General features: G+C 37.2%; 1 protein-coding gene across 9 annotated transcripts in view; it reads left to right on the forward strand.

The window, feature by feature from the left end:
• Positions 1 to 19608, forward strand: part of Eya1 (EYA transcriptional coactivator and phosphatase 1) — a 313994-nt gene extending 294386 nt beyond the window's left edge. For all 9 annotated transcript variants that reach the window (XM_047552207.1, XM_047552224.1, XM_047552216.1 and 6 more), the window contains 6 exons: positions 3939 to 3997; positions 4110 to 4270; positions 5206 to 5320; positions 5419 to 5540; positions 9111 to 9211; positions 18308 to 19608. In XM_047552207.1, coding sequence (XP_047408163.1) covers positions 3939 to 3997; positions 4110 to 4270; positions 5206 to 5320; positions 5419 to 5540; positions 9111 to 9211; positions 18308 to 18388 — 639 coding nt within the window. In that variant the 3' untranslated portion in view covers positions 18389 to 19608. The remainder of the gene's footprint in view (positions 1 to 3938; positions 3998 to 4109; positions 4271 to 5205; positions 5321 to 5418; positions 5541 to 9110; positions 9212 to 18307) is intronic.
• Positions 19609 to 19895: the final 287 nt, after the last annotated feature.

Raw genomic sequence — 19895 nt, forward strand, 5'->3', positions numbered from 1 at the left:
CCAGAGAGATTCTGCAAAATCTACCACAATTGTAATTATCACAGTGAAGGCAATTAATTTCTTTCTTCCCAGCAAAACTGTGCCTGGAGGACAGGAACTGATGACTTGTGCACTGCTCACCAGTCTCTTTACAGTGACTGCAAACCCAGTCTTTCTCCCTGGGTTTTCCCTCCTGCCTCAGGGCCTTTGAACTAGCTTTTTCCATGCTCTTTCCTTTTCCCAGCTACCCCCTTAGCACTGCATATCCCCCTTGCCGGCTGTGTTTTTTCTTCTTAGCATCTATACCACTATCAAACATACTGTATTTTTTGCATGCTTTGTTCAGGTGTCTCCCTCACTAGAATGTTAGTTCCAAGGTGGTAAGGATTCTTGTCTGTTGTGTTAAGTTCTGTGTCCTAACCTCATGAACAGGAATGTCTTCATAGATAACCCCACACATGAGTGAACAGCCATCTTTCTAAGCTAAGGCATGCATTCACCTGCTGAGATGGTTGTGGGTACAGAATCCATCAGGAGTCTTGAATCACTGCCTCAATACCCAGCAAGGTCTCAGGCCAGATACCCAAACAAAGTAGGTGTCCTTTGGGCATCCCATGCCCTACCAATTGCAGATTAATGCATCAGATGTGCTGGCCTGGTCCCTAGAAATGTGACTGCTGTCCTTAGACTTAGAGTCAGTAATGATTTCACCTTCAGACAAGCCCTATCACGTAATTATTGGAAATTCATTTCAAAAGTACACTGGAATGTTACTTTTTTTTTGATTCCCATAGAATCCAGTATGTTCTGCCCTCGGTGCAATAAACACCCTGTTAGGATTTCTAGGAATATATTTTATCACCTGGAAATAGACTCAGCTTCCATCTTGGCCTTCTGGGTCTGTAGCACCTTCCAGTAACTTTAAACTTTGTTGCTGTTGTTCTTTTCAAGAATCCAGGGCTCCTTCCACTTAAAGCCAGAGGCTCTTAAATTAAGTGTTGCTCTCTTCCTTCAGTTATCTAATTGTCTAGACTTAAAAAAAAAAAAAATGGATACTAAAAAAATGACCAAACCCAGAAGGCAAAAATGAAACCTAAAATTAGACTTCTAAGAAGGCAAACACAAAGATTACTGGCTTCCAGAAAAGTGGGAGAAGAAAAGTTCTTCTTGCTGGACACCAAGTTTCAGAATGTATGGATGGAAGCAGGGTACCTGCCATTCTAATTTGAGAGTGAGCACACTTATGGCAAATTAATACATTTTACAGCTCTGTTGTAAAATATTGCAATATCGTAATATTCTCCTTTCTTCCAGGAATTAAATATTGCAATATCTTAATATTCTCCACTTTTCCAGAAATTAAATTTTCCATCAAGAGGGCAATATTATTGTTTCTCGTTAAAATTTTTGAAAATTTTAAAAAGCATTAACATTTATGCCATTTTTGTAAGCCGAAGGACTTAATGAATCCTCAGTATGTAATTTATATATTTGAAGTTTGTACAGTACAGTATTTTTTCTATCATTGAGTTAACAATTCTAAAATCACATTTTACATAGACATTTTAATGATTTTTTTTCATTTTTGAAGACACTAATTAGGCTTTTTCAAAAATGTTCTTGATTTTCAAATCTCTTTTCATTAAAATGGTTCTACAAAAATTCTGATAAAGAAAGAAGATTTCCTTTTAGCTATTATACCAAACTTGCTTTAATTAAGTCACTGTGGGGTGAGTTTGCTCTCTACAGGTAAAAGCCTGAAGCTGTTGACAGTTAATTACAGCTAAACAAGATATTGAACAATTCTTCCAATGAGGGTCTGGGCTAGGAACAATAAGTTTTAAATAAAGCTAGCAGGAGACAACAAATACAGGGTGCAGAAGAATAAGGGGGACAGTGGAGCCATCAACAGTGGTAGAAGATAACTGAGTCCTCTGTTAGTGGAAATTTACAACTAAATTAGTTTAAGAAAAGCCATACCACTCCCTGCTCTTCCAAGCAACTCTTCCCACTCCAGAGGAATTCTAGGTCAGCTCTGGTTCCTTGGATTAAATTCTTTTTAACCTATCTTTTCCCCTTTTTTGTTCTTTAACTTCCTCCCCTTTAGTTCATTCTCCTAAAAGAGAGAAAAATTTCTCTTTCATGGCAATATGGCCTTTTCCCCCTTCCCCCAACTACACACTGTAAAAGAGTAATTTACTAACTGTCATAAAAATTGCATTTCTAAGGAAAGATCAGAAATTTCTTCTCCCAACAGTGCAACTCTTTAAAACTAGAATGAGCATGCTGTTGCAAACACAAACAATGGCCATTGTCTCCTAAAATGAGATTAAATTGTTAACTCTGAGAAGTTCCCCACTGTGTTTTCCAAGAATGACCTGTTTTACAAATGTTAAATTCACAGTCAGCATGTGAGGGCTCCTAGACCGGCTTTTCCTTTTTTCTTATCTGAAGTTATAGACCTCAGGAGAGCGGGTGGGTTACAAGGTCAAAGTCTTTTCCTCCTTGGAACTTGCTGCTTGCTGGGAGAGGGCTGCCTGGAAAATAGATGCTTTGGAGAAGAGGTTGGGGGGTCAAGATTTTAATTCTGTTAAGGAACAGCTGGTTTGAGTTTCTTTCCACTTCTATCTCCTGCTCCCTTCCTCACAAATCCATGGAGACAGAATTGTACAGAAGGAACCGGCAACATAAAAATATACCTTCCATTACTGGAGCGGTTCACATATGTCATCTCCGTTACAGTCAGTTGCTGAGTGCTAAAGAGAGGCGCTGGTTTTTATAAAATTAACTATATCTGAAAACAGGACCAGAGCCTGAATCAGAAGAACCTTTTCTAATAAGGGTATTTGCCTAGAAATTTCTTTCAGTGTTTTTAAACTTTTAGTTTAATGAAGTCCTCAGGCGTATTTGGAAACTAAATGCTAAAGGAGTAACATCTATGTTACTGGTTTCTGGCCTACACGCTTTGTGTTTCTCCGGATTAGTATGGCTGTGCTCATTCCTCAAGTGTTTATTGGGAGCCCACTCTTAACCACAGCCATGCCAGGGGCTGGAGATAGCATGGGGTGACATGCCGAGGCTCCTGGACAAACAGGTGCATAAACATTCTCTTAGTCCAGCAGAGTTTTAGCCCAAAGTTATGACCTGCTGTTCTGAATAGTTTACACGCTGCTTCGGATTTAAAATCAGATCTGTTCAAACTAACATTGTGCTATAACAAACTTATAAATTCAATATTTAAAATGAACATGTAATACCAGCCAGACTGTAAAAAGTAACGGGAAAAAAAATGTTTGAAAAAAATCTAAAACAACACATGGTTTGATTATTTTAATTTAGGTGTTGAAGTCTCCTGTGCTTTTTTTTTTTTTAATCCTGTGTGTACACACGCGCACACACACACACACACACACACACACATACATACAGAATAAAACTCACATCTCTCAAATAAATGGCAAACTAGTAACAGATTTTTTGTCTGGGCTCCTCAGCACACTGGCCTCGGGCTGTGTTGGTGTGTGGCTCAACAGCAATCAGAGGTCATAATTTCATTGGCAGTTAGCATCAGGTTTAATTTTTCTAGCATGTTACATTTACCAAAATGTCTGGTTTCAGTTACGCTCAGACACTGACTGAATCAGTTCTGAGCAGCGTGATGTCTTAAGGTACCTGAGGTTTATGGAACACACATGCTAATTGTTTTCAATCACTTTCTTTCTAAACACAAAAAATGTGTTTTCTGAAGCCTAATAACAGTAGTCCTGATGACATTGCTTGTTTCTTACAGAAGAGTACCCCAAGTAGGTAAAAATGTCAATTTAACAAGACTGCCACCTACTGATTTACATAGTAGAAAAATGCTCCAATTAAGGTGTTTTTTAAAAAAATAACTATGTGGCTTTTCAAAAAATACCTTTTTTAAAAAATTGATGTGTATCATTCTGATTGCATTTTAGGAATGTGACCAAGTTCATATAGATGATGTTTCTTCAGATGATAATGGACAGGACCTAAGGTGAGCACAGTGAAATGTGAACCAATCCTTTCCTTTTTATGGCTTAATTGTTCATCTAATTAAGATGAATTTTCTGTTCAGTTAACTTTGGGCTTCTCTTGCACCTAAATAGCACATATAACTTTGGAACAGATGGCTTTCCTGCTGCAGCCACCAGTGCTAATTTATGCCTGGCAACTGGTGTCCGGGGCGGTGTGGACTGGATGAGAAAGTTGGCCTTCCGCTACAGAAGAGTAAAAGAGATCTACAACACCTACAAAAACAATGTGGGAGGCAAGTGACCATCACCAGGACCTCAGCATAGTTCCTGAGTAGTACCACTCAGCGTAGTACCACTCACTGTTGGGTCACACTTTAAGGACGCAATCGTTTTTAAGGGCAGTTGTATCTCTGTGGCACTTATTCTGCTGTGATTTAGTGACAGAAATATCAAAATGGAGCCCACTACCCTGCTTACCTAGTGATGTGACCTAGGGGAAGTCCCTTGACCTCTCCAAAATCCAATTGGCCTTCCAATAATGTGGGCTTAGCAACCACTAACCAAATCACAAGATGGGCTGTTAACATTCCTCCTATAGGACCAATGCTTGCCTTAGCTTGGATTTGTTCCTTGTGGTTCACAGTGGTCAGAATGGTTTTAGCATAACAGGGAATATATGGACTTAAAAATGGAAAGTATAAGAATGATGTGGGTTTCCAGCATGGCTGTATTCAGATGTTCAAGTAATGTTATCAAGAGAATCTATACTTTCCTCTAGATAGGCATCATCTGGATTGTCCCTCTCAAGAGGTGGGAAAATGACCACCAATGGATCTAGGCCTGTATCCTACCAGTTTAGCACTTTCTGGTTGAGGACGAGCCGTCTTTCCATAGATTCAGCAAAAGTTCTGCCAACAATAATTTTCACTGGCAAGACCAACATCACACACCTACACTGGCAGCCAGAAGGTGGGGTTAGCTCTGCCCAAACTGCATGGTCAGCTGAAATGGGGAAAGTAGGAGACCCAAAAAGAAGGGATGCTAGGAATGCAAAGCTAGTAACTGGTCCCTGTAAACTAAAAACATATTTGTCACCTTAATGATAATACGTGAAAATGACTTTATATACTGCAAAGCTTGAAGGCAATGTTGGTAGTGCTATTAAATGTTTACACAGCAAGAGATGCATTGGTGAGGAAGTAGCTCATATGCTCTTTTAAATCCACAGGTCTGCTTGGTCCAGCTAAGAGGGAAGCCTGGTTGCAGTTGAGGGCTGAGATCGAAGCGCTGACAGACTCCTGGTTAACTCTGGCCCTGAAAGCACTCTCCCTGATTCACTCCCGGTGAGGCGCCCGTGGGGCCTCTGCTGGGACAAAGGCGCTGCTGGCTTGTTCATTTTGGAGATTCATTTTTCAACAGTCTTTTCTTTCTGTTCTCGCAGGACAAATTGTGTGAATATTTTAGTAACAACTACTCAGCTCATCCCTGCATTGGCGAAAGTCTTGCTATATGGATTAGGAATTGTATTTCCAATAGAAAATATTTACAGTGCAACTAAAATAGGTGAGCTATTCTTTGTTATTATTATTTTTATCAATTCTTTCTGGGTAGTAAAAGTGAAAGGCAGTAGATGACACTTATTTTTTCAGAATGCTAAATATGTCAGAATACCAGAGAAATAATTTTCAAAATTGGCTTTAGACATCAAAAGAAATATAAGATATAATCCATTTAGTGGAAGTCATAAAATTTTATTTCACTGGCTACTATTAAGAGTTGAGTACTTGAGGTATAAGTAATTTCTCATCAATTCCAGATTATCATCTTGTTTTTATTATTTTAGACACTATCAACAGAAATATTTGTAAGCTAAAATGAGTAGTAATATAAAAATATAAAAAGAAACAACTCTAAAAATATTTCTGTATTACTGGAAATGAGGTTTGTTTTTAATTGTTAATATGTATGAACAATTGAATTTCCACTTCTTTATGAGGATACAAAAAAATCAAACTACTTGTAAGAAGGAAACATAGTTGGAGAAAAGACTAATATGAAATTTAATTGGACTATAAACCAATATAGAATAAAAGTAGGGATACAAAGACATGGTTTTTATTCTCAGGGAAAGCAGACATCTCAATAACCATAATCCAATATGATAACATTTAAGTGAGCATTTATTAGGTATCTACTAGGTATCTAGAACTGTACTAGGCATCTTACATAATTAACTCGCTCTTTACATTTTACAATGAGGAAACTAAAGTAAATTTCTCAAGTAAGTAGCTGTCCAGTCACAGTTCTGATTCCAAAGTACAGACTCCTTTCCTTACCCTGGAGGTTGCAGCCAAATGCCTGAATGTGCACATGGCCAAGGAGGCATTTGCTTCTAGTAAGGAGGTAGCAGAGGGCAAATATTAGTGAAAGCTAAAGGACAGAATGACATTTGAGCTGGGTATAGAACAAAGAAGAGTTCACCACGCAGATGTGCTAGGACATCAGAGAGAGATTAAAATGTGTTCACGGCCAAGGGACTTGTGAGTGATCCTGATTGATTAGCGTGTAGTACTCATAAGAAGTTGAAACTGGAGAGGTAGGTGTGGGCCTAGTCTTATGGCTTTGTATGTTACCTTAAGGAGATAAATGCTGTTTTGGTTAAGTCCAGGGATAGGGGGATAAGCATCCTTGTAGGTAGCTATTTAATCCTATCTAAAAAAGGAATAAAGATGGAATTCCTGTGGGTCTAATGGGGCTCCTCACACTTTTATACTTCTTATACTTCTCCAAAGTACATACTATATGATCACTAAAGAAGTACTTGTATGACTAATGATAGTATGACTTCCTCGCCAGTCTTTAATATTCTTGAGGACTGTGTTTGTCTCTTTTGCTCATCATAGTAGCTGCAATACCCAGCACATAGTAGGTACTCAAAACATGGTTTTGAATGAAATAAATACATCTGTTTTGAAGAAGGTTGGCATGGAATTTCTTTTAGGCACCTGGGTCAGTGGCAGCATGATTAACTGATGGGGAAATTAGGATTAATCAAATCAATGTACTAAATAAATTGTGTAGTAGACCATTATAACCAGAAATTTTATATGCTCTCATGTTCCATAAAAAGAGCAATCAGTTTTTATTAAGTCCTGTGTTATTCCTATTTTCATCTGTATTGCTCAAGTGGAATAAGTGTGTTTTGTAAACGGATTATGGTAAGGTTTATTAGCACATGAAAGTTGAGACAAATTCCAGAGAAGCATTTAGTATACAGAAGGGGTAGTGTTGAGCCCCTAGAAGGAAAGCATAGGTAGTATTTTACATATCATATGCATTGAGGTTTAATTCCAGATAATGTGGAAATGGTAATGTAATAGGAAATCACAGTAACAATTCAGTGAGCATTAAGTATTTAAATGGGCATTTTGTTTCAAATGTTGGATGTTTTTCAGTAAAGAATAAAAATTAGAATTAACATGGTGGTAGAAAATTATCTCAAAACCAGAGGCAGGATCTAACTTCCCTATAATATTTTTATTTAGAAAACTAGAGATTCAGACTCCTTTTGTTATTGCTAATTGTGCCATCAAATAAGAGATGTGAAGATCAGTACAGAAAAAGCAGGAATTTTCATGATAGACAAAATGCTAAAGTGCTCAGAGATGACTGGTTTCTTATTTAGCAGAACTGTGATGTTTATTCAGACAAAATGGGTTCATAGTGAATGCTTCATAAAAGGGTTTCTAACTCACTTCTAAATGGCAGCTTGATTTTTTTCATTGTGGAAAATTTCTACATGACCCAAAATTTACAATTGAACCTATGAGACACTACATAGGCAAAAATTCATTTTTGTCTCCATAGCTTCCCCTTTAAATAATGTCTTACCTTCTTTTTTTTCCCATGAGATGAAAACTTTGCAAAAACACTTTTTTTTTTCCTTCAAGGAGGGGAAAGTAGTTTTTATCACACCTATTTGATTGTACATTTTTGCAATGAAAACTACATTTTGTCTTTGTTCCTTCGTGATTTAATGTTTCACAGTTTAGCGGACAACTAAAGCAGTATTAAAATTGTATCCTTTGAATAAGGCTGGCTCTATTTCATTCTGTCAGATGCAAATGAGAGCTTTTAGTGCAAAATACAAATATAAAGCAGACATTTGTTTAAGCAAACAAGCAATTTGTTCATGGGTATATCTGATCCTTATTTGAAAGAGGTGCAGGCCCCTCTCAACCATTCACATTTGAAAACTATAAACTGTCCCATTGTCCAGTAAAATGACCCCATTGGCAGCCAGAGACTTGGAAGAAACAATGCCCGTATTAACTGCTGGGATGTGCTGGTGGGGTAGCCACCCTGGGAGCCCAAACTAAGTCATGACATGGGAAAGATAATAGACAGATAATGGTGTTTGGTTACCTATATCTCACCTTTCCTCCCATAAGTGCTTTATTGAACATGAGATGCCTGGGTATGGTAGGCATGAACTCACTGTGGTATCCCCAATTACCTGACATTTATTTCAGGAGTTTTATGAGACTATTTCAAGTGTACACACTGGGCTTTGGGGGACTTTAATTCAACCTGAAAATGAAGGGGTAAACTAATTCCAGTGTTTGTTTTTTCTTGCTGTGCCAAAGCCAACACCAGTTGCTTTTCTCTTACCATTCTCAATAGTCTTTGGAACAAGTAATTTCAGAGTTTGATATATTATGAAACTTTTTAAAAATCAAGTTAAAATATATTGCCAGAATTGCCTGTCTTTGTTTAGTCTCAGTTTTATAAGGAAGGGAGAAAAAAAAGTATTACTGCAAAACAACATTATTCTCTCAATTGTTAAATTGAGATTGACTAGGTCCTACTTTTTAATAAACAAGTCCTTGGGAAGAGAGTATTTTACATTGTCAGTTTCAAGGAAGAGGATACCATGTTGCTAATTAATTTGTAATTTTTAATCTTTTGTGCTATTTCATATACTACCTAATGAAGTACAAGTACTCTTAGATGCACAAGTGGGATTGAGCTGAATCAGAAGCATAAAGAAAGCATTTTACATCAAAGGTTCCAGTGCCGTTAGTCTGGGTCACCCAAACTTCACATTTTCTGTAATTTATTTTTGTTCATCAGGAAAGGAAAGCTGTTTTGAGAGGATAATTCAGAGGTTTGGAAGAAAAGTGGTATATGTTGTTATAGGAGATGGTGTGGAAGAAGAACAAGGAGCCAAAAAGGTGAGTGTAGAGGGTGCATCTTGGGCTACTCACTTTTTCTTAGTCCTCAAAATTCTCACAAGTGGATCATCAAAGCAAGTTCTGTTTATCTGAAATAGACTATGGATGTGACAGAGGTATAAGCACTGATACAAGGGCAAAGAACTCAGTGTAAATCGTGATATGCATAAGCTCAAAGGTGGTTGGTCTTCACAGAGTGTAGACTTTGAGAACAGAAAAGTAGGCTTTAGTGGCACAGCCATCATCCAGAAGAGAGATGACGCGTATGCCTGCTCATGCCAGCATGCCCCGTTCTGCACCCAGGACAGACATTGCCAGGTGGTTCAGACCTCATTACCTGAGAACCTATCAAACACCACTTCAGAAAGCCTCTACCAGAGCTTTGTTTTTCTATGGGACCTGAGGGTCCTGTCTCTCAGGGCACTTGTAGAAGACCTCACTTTAAGTCTCTTAACTCTGTTTTACCCTTGCACTTCATTTTGTTCTCCTCAGTCTCTTCAGGTGTAATTCTCTCATTTCCCTTCACAGAAGCTGTTTCATTCTGCATCTTAGTGCACTTCTGTAAGGGGAGGACCACAGTCTTTCACTTGGCACATAGAATCTTCACAATCTGGTTACAACCTGCCTTCCTCCTTCACCCAACACTACAGTGACATTCATCTGCTGACCTTTGTTTTGTTACTATAACAAAATACTTGAGACCAATTTATAAAGAATAGAGGTTTATTTGGCTTATAGTTCTAGAGGCTTGAAAATCAATCTTGCTACATGGCACAGGGCATCACACATTGAGACAGTAAATGCACATGATCAGGTCTCTTCCTCTTGTACATCCATTAATGCTATCATGGTTGCTCTATCCCCATGACCCCATCTAATTTTACCTCCTAAAGACCTCACCTCCAAATACTATCAACATATGCATTGGGGATTTACACCCTCCTTGGACCATGCCTCCCACTGTTTCTCTGGAATTTTTATCCTAGTGCCTTTCAGTCATTGTCTAACTCATTTTTCAAAATTCATGCATTTCCTTTCATGTATCCTTGGTGTTTGGGAATCTAGCTAGAACTGGAGTAGTAGACAGCTTGGATTCTTGCTCCAGTGTAGGTTTGGTTTATGGCTCTGCTACTTATCCAGTCTGTGACTTTGCACAAGTTGCTTAACCCCTCTATTCTTCTTCTTGATCTAGTAACAGAACCTAGCACTCAGGTCTGTTTTGAAGATTAGATTTATTTGAGGTACCATAAAACAGAGCCTATTATATGTAAAGTCAGCAAGAAATGGTAACTACATTCCTGTTGGTGGATGTTCCTCTTACAGCAACTAAATCTGAGCTTATAGGTGGAGATGGTTTTGTTTTATTGAGTCTGTCTTCAAATGTTTTTATAAATCTTGGTATATTTGTACTCTCTAAATATTTCCTAAGAGCATACAAAATTAGCCAATAGCATAACTTTCCCCTCTGTTCCCCACACACTCATTCATTGGATTCAATAAAGGATACAATAATCCAGTTCTTTTGCAATATTTTAATGTGTACCAGAAATGGCACATAAAGTTCCAGATCACAGATGCGGCATTGAGAGTCAAGTGTGACATGTGGCCAGCCTTCTTTTAGTCCACGAAGATGACTTCATGCATCTTTGGTGCCTCTGAATTCCAATAAAAGTGTAGGTATTGACACTAATTCTGTCAGTGATTTCACTGATAAGCACCATCATGATACAGTGTTCCAGAAGACTCACAGCAGTTTCCGATCTGTTAATGCTTGATATGAAATGGTATTTGCCATTTAAGCACTAGTTCTGACCTTCCTGCTTCACCAGTGTGCAACCTTGATTGCTATTGGGTATATGTCTTAGATCATCTTCCTCAGAATAAATTAGAATTACCAACATTCAATCTCGGAGATCTAAAGAGAATGTTTAGTGGGAATGCAGACTCAAGCTGTCTTCCTGGGAAAGCCTCTGAAATTCCTACTCAGGACCTCCTAGTGGCTAGGGAGGCATGGAACAGATTTACACCTCTGAGCAACTGTGGAGTTGAAGAGCAGCATTTTATGTCAATGTGGCCCTAGGCCAGCGTGTGACTCTACCCTCCAGGCTGGTTCTTCTTCCTCTGCTGTTCACCAGAAGATAAATTTCAGGAGAAAGTTGCCAAAGTGTGTGAACGTGATCACCTAAAATGCAAAGAATAGAGGTAAAATTCCTTGGGCCCAATCTAAAGACCTAAAAAATACGTTTCTTAGAAGTTCAGCTTTGGTAAGAACAACATGGAAAACAAATTCTTTGAAGAACAGTTAAAATTGTTTCCATTTGTCTTTGGATATGATATTCTTTCTTTATGTGGGGCACACCAGCTGCAGAGAACATTCTCTTTGAATTTTTTGACTATGAATTGGTCATCCTGGCCTTTAACTTTGATTTCCTGGATGACTATCAGTGATGAGTCCTAAACCATTTGATGAGAATAGTCTCTTCATACCTTGAGACCTGCCTTTGTGTGTATAAAGTGTAGATTTTTCATAAAAGATTCAGATATCACGTTATCACTCAGAATGACAGGTCTTATTTTCTAACTTTATTTAAGGAATATGTTTTAAGTGGTCTTTTTAGATAAAGATCTAAAATAATAGATAATGAGCATCCACAACACGTAGTTGTGTAGAGAATAACTGATGGCGAATAAGTTGGAGGAAAGACTGTACAGTTCTACAATATGCCCTGTAAGAAGCTACATATAAAAGCTTAATCTGTTAGAAGAGTTAGTAATTATAACATGGAACAAGAATCGCTAAACTCTTCATATCTCAGTCCCTCCTTTTAGTCGTTCATATCATTGTCTCATTAAATCCTCACAATTTTATTAGGAAGGAATCCTTAGACCCACTTTACAGAGGAGGAAATGAAGACACAGGAAGGATGAATTATTTGGCCAACTCACACAGCTAGAAAGTGTCCTAAGAATTGAATTTGCTTTCTCTGGTCATGAGATGTAGAAGTAAAATATGAATTTCATTTATATATCTTAAGTATTTGATTTACAAAAAAGAATTTATATTCTTTTTTATTAAAGTTTGTGTTTCTTCTTGGGAGGCAGATATATAATTAGGCTTTTAACTTTATTCATTCTGATACTTTAGTTATTGAGTAGCTACTGATCAATTTAAATTACTACATACTGAACCAGTGAAGCCTTGCACATTTGTGTACTCTTTTGCAAAATCAAAACATTTTGCATTTGTTCAAAATCAGTTTTAACCATGTAGCTTGCTTCTCAGTTAGAAACGTACTACAACACTTGCCTCTTTTCCCTGTAGAGATGTCTTTCAGCTAACATTCTTTTGCTAAAGTAAGATACTTTAAGCCAGAAATGAAAACCAGTAAGTAATTCTCCAGTTGCCTATGTCGTTAAAGGTCACTTGAAGTCTGTTCTGTCATCCTGGTTCTCTTTGCCAATATAGTCCAAGGGCTTTTCTAAGTAATTTAATTAACTCTATAATTTATAACATAGAAATATGTTCCTCAAAGAAAAAAAAATCAGGCTTTTTTTTCTACCATAAATTCTTTGTTTTCCTAATACAACATGGCTTGAATGAAAGAATTATACATGTGTATGATAAAAAAAATCAAGATGTTAATACCTAGTTTTCATTTGTAGAGTAAAAGTGGCCTTACTAAACTAACCTAATTGGCTTTTCACTTAGCTACTTAAAATAAATATAGTGTGAATAATGGGGAAAGCACTATTCTACACAATGAAATAGGCTTCATCAAAAATTGCTCATTTTAAACATTCACTCCAAAACTTGTGAAATTCAGAATTGAGCTGAAAACCTGATTGACAATCTAATTCTGAACATATTCAAGAGAAAAATAGAAGCCACTTACATGAAAATATTATCAATGCAATTTAATGTTCTGGTTTTAGTTTTCATTAAGCGTGATGCAGAGATTGCAAACATGGAATACAGAGAACCTTATTACTGTAAAGTCATTCGTTAACACTTAATGAGCACTTCCCATAGGCCAGGTCTTGAACTGGATTCTCCTTCATCCTTGAAGAACTCACTTCTGATTAGAGGGGAAGAAGAGATAAGTAATAAAAGGGCAATGTGTATAATAAGTATCATGAGTTGTAAGAATAATCCATTTTGAGGTCTCTGTATTTATAAATTGGGAAGCACTGGTACCTTCATATGCAAACTATCCAGAAATAATGTATGCACATAAAAGCAGAGATAGTTTTTTTATGTACAAATAATTAAACACTGTTTTCTTCTGTACCTGCTTTTTTCATTTGGCAATCTGTCCTGGCACTTCTCTGTATCAGTACATAGAGCTTTCCATCTCTAATCCCTTTAAGTAACTGTTGGGTATTCCATTATGTGAATGTGCTATTATTTAACCAGTCCCCTGGGGCTGAACATTTAGGTGGGTTCGAGTATTTACTATTACAAACAGTTCTGCAGTGAATGATGTTTATGTGGTTTATTCAAAGATATCTGTTGGACAAATTCCTTGGTGGGATAAATTCCCAGAAGTGCAATATGTACATTAGAGTCTGCTTTAAGTTTTGGAAAACTTTAAATAATTCAGCAAAATCCATTTACACGTGAGTGTCCACCCGCCCAGCTTTATGTATGATTGGTGTCATATGTAAAAAGAAAGGAGAAATGCAAAATATCAGATGGGAAGGTCAGGGTAAGGGAATTTGGAGAATTCACAGCCATAGGCAAGAGGAACAAGGAGGAATGTGTCATTATGTTCCAATTTAGGAAATCTTGTGGCTCTGAAGACCCAGAACCATGTGCTCCTTTAGGCCTTGGTACCCACTTCCCTCAGTGTCTGCCTACCCTTGATAAACTAACCATGCATGCATCACAACATAGCTGTCATTTCTGTTAAGATTTGTGGGTAGCTCTATTTTTGGTCCTAGGGCTCCAGTTACCGGATGGAGTATTTCCATTTTGATATCACATGTCATAACCATCTGCATCTTAATACACCAAATGAATTCAGCTGTCCCAAACCAGTTTTCCCACCTAACTTGCTTTGGGGTACTCTGCTTGCAGCCCATAAGTCACATGAATTCTCTGTTCACAATACCTTCAATCTATCCCACTCCATTTCTACTGTCCCTCTGCATGGTTTATCTCCTACCAACCAGTCACACCTCCAGATCCATCCTTCTCTGGCCACTGCTCTAAATTGTTTAAAATACGTTCTTGGTGTCTCCCAGCATTGAGGAAGTACTAGCCACCACTCCCTTCTATTTACCAGATAAAAATTGAAACCTCTTATATACCTCTGAATGCTCTTCCTTGTCCATTTAATGAACATACCATTCCAGCTCCATCACCTCCAGCCTAATCACAGAAAATGCTCTGTGCATCCTACTTGTTGGCCTTGTCACAACACACATCTAACTGGGTATCCCATCCCTGCACAGCTACCTCTCCAAGTTCATCCATTCTTCTAGTTCAATGGCAAGCCCAGCTTACCCTCTTCAGCTTTCAGTTGAGCTCCCCTCTCTGAATTTGAGTTTTAATCCCACACTGTCTCACATTGTAATGAATATACCTCATCAGGTATGTCTTGCCTGCTGAGTAGCTCTTGGCAGTGGTGGCCATGTGTCTTGTGTGTATTAAATGTTATGTTTCTAGTGCAGCTACACTACTCTAAAGGGAATGACTGTATCTTAATAATGAAATCATAAACTTAGAAGCAACCTGAGTCATTTCTACTAGACTTCTATTTTACAGATAGGGAAGCTCTTATAAATGCATGAAATCTTTGCCTCAATGTGTGCTTATTTAGGGAAATATCATGCAATATTAGTTCTAATTACTTTTTAATAGGAGTTTTAGTCACCAACCTTCTTCTGTAGACTGATTTCTTTTAATTACCTACCTGATAGTAAGTTGACTTCTTTTAGAGAAAAGTTGTGAGAATGAAGCTGACCATTGCAGACCTCTTTACCCTTCAAGAGATGAAACAGTGCTGAGGCTGGAGCTGATGGCCTAAGTGCAGCTGTCCCCAGAATCTGTCTGCTGTCATTGTAAAATCTTTGGCACTTCTGTTCCAAAGAGTAGCCTCATCACCACTGCACTTTGATAGTTTGTCTATCATGTACCACAGGTATAGCTCATCATTTTCACTCAGGGATTCTTATGAAGAATCTCACCTTTCTATATAGTGTTGTAGAATGTGGTTTAAAGGTAAAATAATCTAAATGTACTCTAGGCTGGCATCAGCACACCTATAAAGATGAGAGACAGAGTCATTGGACCATTTTTTGTTTTTTACTGTGAAATGAAATGGCCAATTTATGCCTTAGCCATGTACCAAAGAATCAGCTGGATTTGTTTTATCAGTGCCCTTTTCAATTTCTCTGCCACTTGTTGCATTTGTCACTGTATGCTTCTGAGTTTATCATAGCTTCCGAATTTGTAGTGATCATGATTGTATATGTAGGGAACTCATCTGTGGGAAACAATGCATGCAAAAGAATTCAAGCCTATTTTGGGAAAAAGAAGTTTCACCTCTCACAAATATTTTTATATAAATTTGTGAAGCTAGTTATCCTAGAAGTTTCTGGATGTCTATCTGAAGAACCTTCAGCATCCTTTGTTACCTCCTGAAATAACAGCACATTAGATCTGTAGTAATGAGAAAGGACTTTGGGGAGGGTAATGGATTACTGGCAAATATAATAAAGGAAATATGAAAATCACAATTAGAATAAGGATATAAGAATAGATATAAAGTGTAGAGTTTAATATGAAAGAATACTGCATGCAGTTGAATACTTGAAAACTGAAAATGAATGATTTTCTTTGAAAGTGATGTGTCTAAAACGAATTTGAAATTAAGTCAAAGTAAGCAGGGTGTTGGGAGGTACATATGTATATATGCATAATTTCAAATACTTGAGTAGGTATATCTATGAAAATATACAGAAATGTTTATGGTGGGTATTTGTATAGTAGGATAAAAAGTGATCTGTATTTCTTTATATGGTTCTATTTTTTACAAATGTTTTATGATATGCATGAATTTGCTCCAGTAATAAAAAAGGAGGAAAGCTCTCCTTATTGTAAGTGATCAAACATTTACAACCCAGATCTATGACTCAGAATCACTTGTTCTAGTATGTCTTGTCCACCAGAGTAGGAATTGGATTGTGTGTTTTAACCTGTGCTCTTGTGCTGATGATCCAACTATGTGAATTAAAAAAAAAGCCACAGGAACAGTTAGGAGGCATTACAGTAAATGGGCTTCAGATTCAATTCAGACCTGGTAGGAATCTTGGCTTCACTTCTTACCAGCTATTATTTAAAACCCTCTAATCTTATTTTTTTTTCAATTGTAGAATAGTAATACCTATTTCTGAGGCATTTGGTATACAGTGTCTGCTAGGACACCCAGTACTTAATAATGATCATTACCAATAAAACTCTTTAATAGGGCTTGCCAGGCTCTGTACCAACTGGCTCCTGCAGTCAGTCATGTCACCAGCCATGCCTGTCTCTCATACCCAGCCTTGCTAACAATTTTTCCTTTATCTTCTGTGCCCCAACCCACAGCCATTCAGAGTACTCTTCTGAATGCTCATCTTTTCAGACCCAGCTCAACTATCACCTCCTCTTCTCAGGCATTTCCCCTGTTCCCTAAGCAAAGATAATTGCTCCCCTTCAGCTCTTCTTAGAATACAGATGAGTTTTCATAATTGTACATTTCCACTTCTCATCTACAGACTGTGAGACACTAAGCCATGGCCAGATGCATCTCAGGTTCTTCTATACCTAGACTGTATGCCTGCAAACTCAAAAACAAAATTAATAAATGATAGCACAATGATTTATTTATAATCTAAAGGTGCCCAGTAGAGCATCCTTCTAGAAATCTATGAAGAGGTCTTAGCCATGTCTGGAATATTCTGTTACTGAAGGGTAACAAAAATATATAGATCCTTCCAAGTAGTACAAAAGTACAGAAAGGTCTACATTTGATATTGCAATGTGGTATAAGGTTTTAGATAATTTGAGGCAAATATGTTGGTACTAAATGTGCTTAATAGTTTGTAACCCAGTAATCTAGCTGCTTGTGACTGATATCAAAATAGTAGTTCCCATTGTTACAGATTAGAAAAATGATACCTCCCCCTTCTGTTTGCCTTCATGTCAGATTCTCCTCTCAGTCTGAAAATTTCCCAGATTCTTCAGAACTACAATTGCAAATTATACTTTGACCTCCATCTTATTCTATAATTATTACATTCTATAATAGTTCATCATTTAATGAGCTAAGCAGAGTTTTGTTGCCAAAAGGTGATGATTTTTCTTTTAAGAAAAATATTTTGCTGATGCATAAGTACTTATTCACAGTCCTTTTTAACTGTAAAAATTTATCATCACATTTTTCATCATTCATGGCAGTAACCCTTTTTTTTTTTCCTCTTTTTCTTGTCTGGATTATTCAGATGTTTCATAAACATTCCAATCTTACATTGATAGTTTAATAACTACAAATTCACACAAAACCAACCTTGGACGTCCATTAAGTTTTTCTCATATGGTAAAGTCATTTGAAGATCAGTGTGAAGAATAACCGGTAGAAATAAATAAAGAAATACAGTTGCTTCATATATGAGCAAGATTAGTTTAGAACAATGTAAAATACTGCCAACTAAGGAAAACTGCTTAGACTCATAAAATACCAGCTTTTTAAGCTTTCAGCATGAAAAATCCACTGGATACATATTTTTAAGAGCACCTGTTCTCAGCAATTTCATTCATAGCAACTATTTTATCAGAGTTTGAAATTGGCATTCAAGTTCCAGTGTAGACCTAGTTAAAAAACTATCTAGAACATTCTTAAAGAAGTGGACTCTAGATTACATTTTAAAACTCAGTTCAGTTCAGGACTCTTTGGGGAGGATTAGGTTTGAATTTTTGCTTTGAACAGATGGATGTGATGCAAAGATGGTAGCTGGCAGTTTTTCTAATACATAAGGGCTAAGCATTATAGTGGATTTTAAAGGGAGTTGGGTGCATTCTTTATCCTCACTGTGTTTCTGTCCCTTCTGCAGCATGCCATGCCTTTCTGGAGGGTTTCTAGTCACTCGGATCTCATGGCCCTACATCATGCCTTGGAACTGGAGTACCTGTAACAACAGCATGGCACTTAGAAACCACACCGCCTCCCTGTGACCAGGGACAAATCCAACAGGCCCAAGTTTCATGTCAGCGCTGGACTCCAGAACTTAGTGATTTCAACATATGTGCAGCTGCTGTCAATCTTGACCTCTGCCCTCGTGGTTAAAGGAGGACCACATCTATTTCTTCAGAACAGCTGTTGACTCTAGTACTGTGAATCCAATGAAAATAAGCCATGAGAATGTTCTAGCACAGTGTAATGTGTCTTTGCCACATTAACTACACGGTTCAAACCTGTGAAGAAAGGACCTGCAAACGCTTCACTTTTTAGCATTTTCAATGTGACACAGACAGCTTCTCTAATACAGCAAACTTGATTGCACAACAAAGACTGAAATGTATTTCCTGAATATGAGTGGAAGAATTTTCTTGTAAAGAAGGTTTACTTTTTGTTGTCTTCTACCCAGGGTAATCTGTACATCTCTACTTATTTATGAACAGACTTTTTATAAAAAACATTTACTGAGGCATAAATCACATACCATACAATTCACCCAGACAGACTTTTTTGACATCAAATAATTGAAGAGAGTAATGTAAGAAATAAGCAATTAAAGGCCTTTGCCTCTCAACATGGCAAGTACTTTGAATTTTAGCACATTGCAAAGTAGTTTAAAGTATGTCTAATTTAAACGTATAATATGTACATCACTGAGACAATCATGTACAGAAAGAATTTTTGGTGTAAATTTGTAATAATGGATGATTCTTTTACATATTGTTTAGGGAAATGATATTGAAAGGCAGTAAAGCCTTCTCAGTGAAGCTTGAGGCAACATGTGCATAAACTCATGTGCAGTGCCTTATCCAAGTATTGGGTATAAATATGTAGATAATGGATTTTTTTTTTTTTTGATAATGTTGTCAAGACCAAAAGCATGGATGTCAAGTGTCAATAAGGATTTTGTTTTCCAAATCTTTTTCTTCCCCCATCAGTTCTTCTATCTATCTAAATTTTGTTAATGCTATCAGGAGGACCTTGATAAAATACCATAGGAGCTTCATCATTTGGAAAGATTAAAAGTCCTCTTATCATCACCTCACTTTTTCATTTCAACACTAATGTATTATATGTAACTACTTGGAAAAGTGATTATTCAAATGCTTCATCCCATGGAAAGAGTATAGATAGATATATTTTATTAATAAAAATGGTTCATGAATGGGAAACTAACAGTTTTAATGTGCTCAGAATTATTGTGTCTGCATTTTCTTGTTTAGGTAAGGAGGACATTTCCACGTGGCTAGACATCAGCATAACTTTGCATTACTCCACACATTCATATTCCCGCTCTTTTCCTTCCCATGTAGAGGAAAGTTCATCGCCAACAGTGGATGTGGCTCAGTCTCCATCACCAAAAAAATAATGTTACCCTCCACTTATATCATGACAAGCATAAATCTGGGAAATAAAAACTGTCACTTTGGTCACATCATAGGAAAGTCTCTCCAAAAGTAATC

Source organism: Sciurus carolinensis, chromosome 1, assembly GCF_902686445.1.
Source record: "Sciurus carolinensis chromosome 1, mSciCar1.2, whole genome shotgun sequence".
NCBI lineage: Eukaryota > Metazoa > Chordata > Mammalia > Rodentia > Sciuridae > Sciurus > Sciurus carolinensis.